At 40.1% G+C, this 5,557-nt stretch overlaps 1 protein-coding gene across 2 annotated transcripts in view; it reads right to left on the bottom strand.

Annotated features, from left to right (window-relative positions):
* Positions 1 to 38: 38 nt before the first annotated feature.
* Positions 39 to 5,557, bottom strand: part of LOC102311149 (paired box protein Pax-7) — a 182,172-nt gene continuing 176,653 nt past the window's right edge. For both annotated transcript variants that reach the window (XM_014329539.2, XM_005948203.3), the window contains exon 9: positions 39 to 1,985. In XM_014329539.2, coding sequence (XP_014185025.1) covers positions 1,870 to 1,985 — 116 coding nt within the window. In that variant the 3' untranslated portion in view covers positions 39 to 1,869. The remainder of the gene's footprint in view (positions 1,986 to 5,557) is intronic.

The following is a 5,557-nucleotide window of genomic DNA, read 5'->3' as shown; positions in this document are numbered from 1 at the left end:
GTGTACCTCTGGTGCAAATTACTGACCTCTGTCATCATTTTAAGTGGGGGAACTTGCACAATCGGTGGCTGACTAAATACTTTTTTGCCCCACTGTATTAGTATAATCCCATTTAAGAACTTAATTAAAAATAAGTTATGAGTTAGAAACTACTGTTAAAAGGTACGTGAAGTTACGAATTTGTGATAAATAAAGTATTCACCATCTTAATCAAAACATTTAAACTACTTAGATCTTTAGGTTTATCAGATCTAACTTACTTGGGGTTATGTAGCATTTTCTTTTCTTTTTTTAGGCATGGGAATGGGTGGGTGACATTACAGAAATATATATTTATTGGCAACATCCTTAGTGTTATAATACAAAATTTTAAATTCTGAGTGCTAAATTGCTTGGATCAGCAACATTTTGTAGTATTTAAAATCAGCAGTCTGTTTGATATCATTTACAGTCCACTGTTCTACTTTTCAAAAAATGTATTGAAGACAAGCATTTGTTAAAAGATGTTAATTAGTAGAAATATAGTTGCAGATATGGTTCTACAAAGATCATTTTTTGTTTATATGGTAAATATAAACAGAGTAGATACTAAAGGAACCACAATGAAGAGAAATAAATAAATATAGAAACTGTAGTGATTGATGCAGATGTGAATTATGGCAGTTAGTCAGAGTACATGTTAGACTCTCAGTTTTGACCTTTGTGTCCTTGGAATTCAGCTATGAACAGAGCTCAGAATAAGTCATCCCGTGAGGAATTATCTGATATAGATCTGCTACAGAAATGTTATTCTTCTTCACAAACTTAACACATGCACAAATTATGACATTTTGTTTTATTGTCTTATTCATCTTTTTTTTTTCCATGTTCTGTTGTTCAGCAAGAAGGACTCCTTAGAGTAGGCATCAGACAACTTCACCAATATTGGTGAAGTCGTCCAGGCTTCACATGGAAGAAATTAAAAATAAATAAAAAGGGTCAACAAAGATCAATCTTTCTTGATGAGTGTTTTCTTTAAGACAGGAGAAACAACATATTTGCTGAATCCAGTGCCTTAAATTCTGTTTGGGTCAGATATACAGCATGCATAGTCTCGAGGTAGCTTTCATGGTCTATACGTTTTCTGACAACACAACCAGAATCATATCAATCAAAGATTTACAGAGACTACAAGGGACTTTTAGGGTACTCAGCTGTGTAACTCAAAGGGTTCTTTCCTAAATGTAAACAGGCAATAGATCAGTATGTTTTAACAATTCATTGAAACATTGCTATAAATTCATTTTATTTTTAAAATGTTTTTAAATTCATCCTAAAAATGTGCTCTGCATTCACATTTTTACTGTAATTCAACCTTTTTTTATTTGTTGAACTACTGCAGTAAGAGCAGAGTGATTCTGTTTCACTTGGAACATTTTGCAAAGAACCAGAAGTAACATTAGAATAACTGGATATTATTTCCTCACTGTGATTCTGGTTATACAAAAGTTATTTTATTTCAAAGATTACACTCAGATTATCTTTTAATTCACATTTAATTGCTTATAACAAATTTCTAGTTATCTAAAAAGTTTGACACACCTGAAATTTGGTGCAAAAAGTATGTTCCTAACACTTCCTCATTGTTAGTTTGGTTGTTTCCATGAAGAATACTTAAAGCTTGCAAAACTGCATCATTCAGTCTTTCACCCACCAATATAAAATAATGTTTAAAAAAAAACCAAAAAAAAAACCTTAAATAGCAGTCACATTTGTACTCAGTTTATGGCACACACTCACAAATGCTCTCTGGAATATGCGAGTTGTAGCAGGCAGTGTGGGTTGTGCTGGTGACCCGGTGTACTGCTGTTTAAATATGCTGGGAAAGTACTAGTATGCTTGGCCTGTCTCAACTTGCAGCAGTCCCAGTACAGCTGAGTGGTCAGCCAGCTTCATTCTGCGCTGATTGGAGAGATTGACGTTCTTAGCCAGGTAATCCACAGCAGCTGTGGAGAATAGAAGACAGGATGGAGAGTTAATGAAGATTTGTTAGAATCCTTGCCGCTTGCAATTGATAAAATGGTAAATGGACTGAAAGTCACTAAGGCAAAAACTAATTAACTAAAGTTAATACAAATACAAAGGACTAAGAACAAAACGGTTTACAAAAGGATTACAATGTGAGACAACCGAACCAGACAACTTGACAATGAACAGAGGGAAACACACACACCCACACACCCACCCACCCACACACACACAACAGGGGAAGCAAAACTGAACACGCTGAACACAAGACAAAAGACTGTCAAAATAAAATCGGAAACACACTAAGATGCAGACCAAAATACATGGCATGATACAGGGATAAGAGGAAGGAACACACAGGGGAACAAGGCAGACTGAGGAGAAAAAGGGAGGTGACACAATGAGAGAAACATGGAAGTAATTAAGAAAGATGAGACACTGAGGGGGAGAGAGAGACAGGATGGGCTGGGGAGAACATACATGAATGCACATGACAGACAGGGGAGACAGAATGAAACACAAGGAGGGAAAATGGAAAGGGAAAGGGAGACAAAACACAAAGGCATTACCGGGACCTGGGAAACATGCAGGGGAAGGCACGTAAACACAGATGACACGACAGACACAAGAGACCAAAACACAAGGGGAACCTAACAGACAAGAAACTAAACATAGTCAATCACCCAGGAACACAGAATAAACTAAAGACTAACTAATGAACCTTAAACCATCATCATAATATATAACAATCACCAGAACCCAAGAAACTCACAATGCTGGGTCGGATGACCCAGAACCATGACACTACTTTTACATTATGAGTAAATCATGTCATTTCATGGTTTACTATTTATCCTGCAAACCTAAATGATCAGTTCATTTCCCCTTGTACTCATTCTTGATAGCACCTCCTGACAATGTGTTATGACTAAGAACAACAGTGGCATTTCACTGCACAGGGTACTGCTTTGTCATTTTTCATTGTCCAGGGCTGCGCTTCAAGTGAGTGTATTGTTTGATGAGAAAGCCTGAAAAACTGTTAAAAGGGTGTTCTTTCTGGTCTATCTTGGGATTATCTGATCATATGTCTCTCTAATGTTGTAGAGTATTTATCTTTCAGTATAAAGAGAACTGGAGTGTAGGACGAACATAATTTTTGATTTTAGCTTTTGTTTTTCCACTTTGCCGTTTGTTTATATGTAGGTACCAAAACTGCTTGGTTAAACTCTTAAGCACAAATTAGAAGGCAATCTTGTCCCTTATCATTTCTTCATTTTTTAAATCACCATGATTGTGAAGAGAAATTGTAGAAGGCAAAGGAACTCAGACTCAAGATATCTTATACATGTGCACACATGGACGATCGTCCCTCACCGTCCAATCCATCCTGCATCAGATGTGTGCAGGACAAATGTGAGACAGAGGAAAGACCGCCCAGGGCTTTCAGAGCTTTCTTTATTTATACTTAACCCGAGCTTTCAGGGAAGTAGGAGTGGCAAAAACATTTCCACAAAAGGAGAAAGAGACCGTTAGCTTGCCTGTTAACAAAGGAGGTAGTATGTATGTTACAGCATTCCTCTGCACATCTGTTTTCACTCCCTTTTCCTGTGTGGTAGTTTCAATTCAACAGCTCTTCTTCCTTTAAAGGAAGCTACAACTAAGCATAATCACAAAACTCAAAAATCTCTCAACAATGATGAGAATTTTTGATCAGCAGAGGAAATTTGGTCTTGTGATGTACTAGTGCGTATATGTATGAGGTAACTGTTTTGATTTGATTGATGTATAAAAAATAAAGTACTTAATTACTCACAAGTAATTTGTTATTCAATTCAATTTTATTTATATAGCACCAAATCACAACAAAAGTCGCCTCATATACTACTCTGTACATTACTTTCATGTGACTCCATAAATTAGTGTTTCCTAACCTTTTGGAGCCATCGCACATATTTCACAAAAGAAAAATCACATGGCACACCACCAATCAAAAATTTTTCCTCGCACCAGGCTCTGTTTGTCCCCAGTATACCTTTCTTGCCTTCTTCTGGCCACTACTCATGCTAGGGCCTTGATCTGGGTCAGAATTTTTTCCAGGACCCAGGTCAGATTGACTACTTTTTTCAAATCTCACAGCATGACTATTATGCAATTTCTTCTTCTGTTTTACCTGCAGTTGGCAACCTATTTAATTAGAGCAGATAGTTATACTAGTGCTAGTGGAAAATAATGTAATTGTTCTGCCCGTTTCTCACGCCGATGGCTTAGAGTACGAATCAGGTGGAACCAGATAATCTTCAACGGAACACCTGATCAACTGTTGGGAAACAGCCATAAATGACCATGGTCACATAATTACACATAATTTCCATACATAAACACAAATCCCGATACTAATGAGGACACATATGATCATTTAGTTTTTATGCATGAACATGAAAACTGACAACACAAGAAAAATTGAGAGACTTAGGAGAGAATGCCACAGTGACTTTTAAAAACATGAACACATACAAATGCGCTTGCTCATCACTGCCTTTATTGTGTGTTGAAGAGGCTCTGGCTGCTGAGCTGGGGTCAACATACACTCATCTTTACATCATTCTGGGTTCTAGCCAGTGTTGGGAAGGTATTCCAAGATGTATTATTCCACTACAGATTACAGAATCCATGGCCCAACATGTATTTTGTAATGTATTCCATTAAGTTACTCAATTCTGTCTCACAGAAACATGGCTAAAAGACTCAGCCTTCCAGATCCATGGCTAAGTCCATGGCAGAGTGAAACAGTTCAGGGGGTCGGCCCCACAGAAGGTTGTGAAGGCAACACAAATCCAAAAGCCGGCCGTGCGGAAGGCAGCAGCGGCGACACAAATCCGGAGACCGGCAGCGCGGAAGGCAGCGGTGGCAACACCGTTCAGGCGATGGTGATAGTCGGACGGGCTCCTTAGACCCCCCCCAGCGGAAGCCGCAGGCGACGGTGATGGCCAGACGGGCTCCTCGGACCCCCCCAGCGAAACTAGGAGGCGGGAGTGGATCTTCATGCCCCCCCCAGCAAAGAATGAAGGCTGAAGCAGCCCCTCGGACCCTCCAGCGAAGGCCAAAGCGGCTCTTCGGACACTCCGGGAAAGACCGAAGGCTGAAGCGGTTTCTTGGACCCCCCAGCGAGAACAGTCACAGAACCAGTGTGAGCCAGTGTGAGCCTCTGGCACACACGAAACAAAACCAGCAGGCACGGGGGCCTCTGGCACACACAAAGCAAAACCAGCAGGCACGGGGGCCTCCAGCAAACATGAGGCAGACTGCAGCTGCGCAGAGCACTGACCCTGCTCAGGCAGCGACAGCCGGGCACAGTCCTCAGCTGGCTCATTAGCCTCCAGGGGTCCAGAGTCAGCTGAGGCCTGGAGTGTGTAAAAGTCTCAGAACAGGCCAGCTTTTGAGAAACCAGTTTAGTGTTAATACAGTGGGGCAAAAAAGTATTTAGTCAGCCACCGATTGTGCAAGTTCCCCCACCTAAAATGATGACAGAGGTCAGTAATTTGCACCAGAG

Source organism: Haplochromis burtoni, unplaced genomic scaffold, assembly GCF_018398535.1.
Source record: "Haplochromis burtoni strain Fernald_Lab_line unplaced genomic scaffold, NCSU_Asbu1 Contig_550, whole genome shotgun sequence".
Lineage (NCBI taxonomy): Eukaryota > Metazoa > Chordata > Actinopteri > Cichliformes > Cichlidae > Haplochromis > Haplochromis burtoni.
Note: the sequence above shows the minus strand (reverse complement) of the source record. Positions and strands in the feature narration are given on the sequence as shown.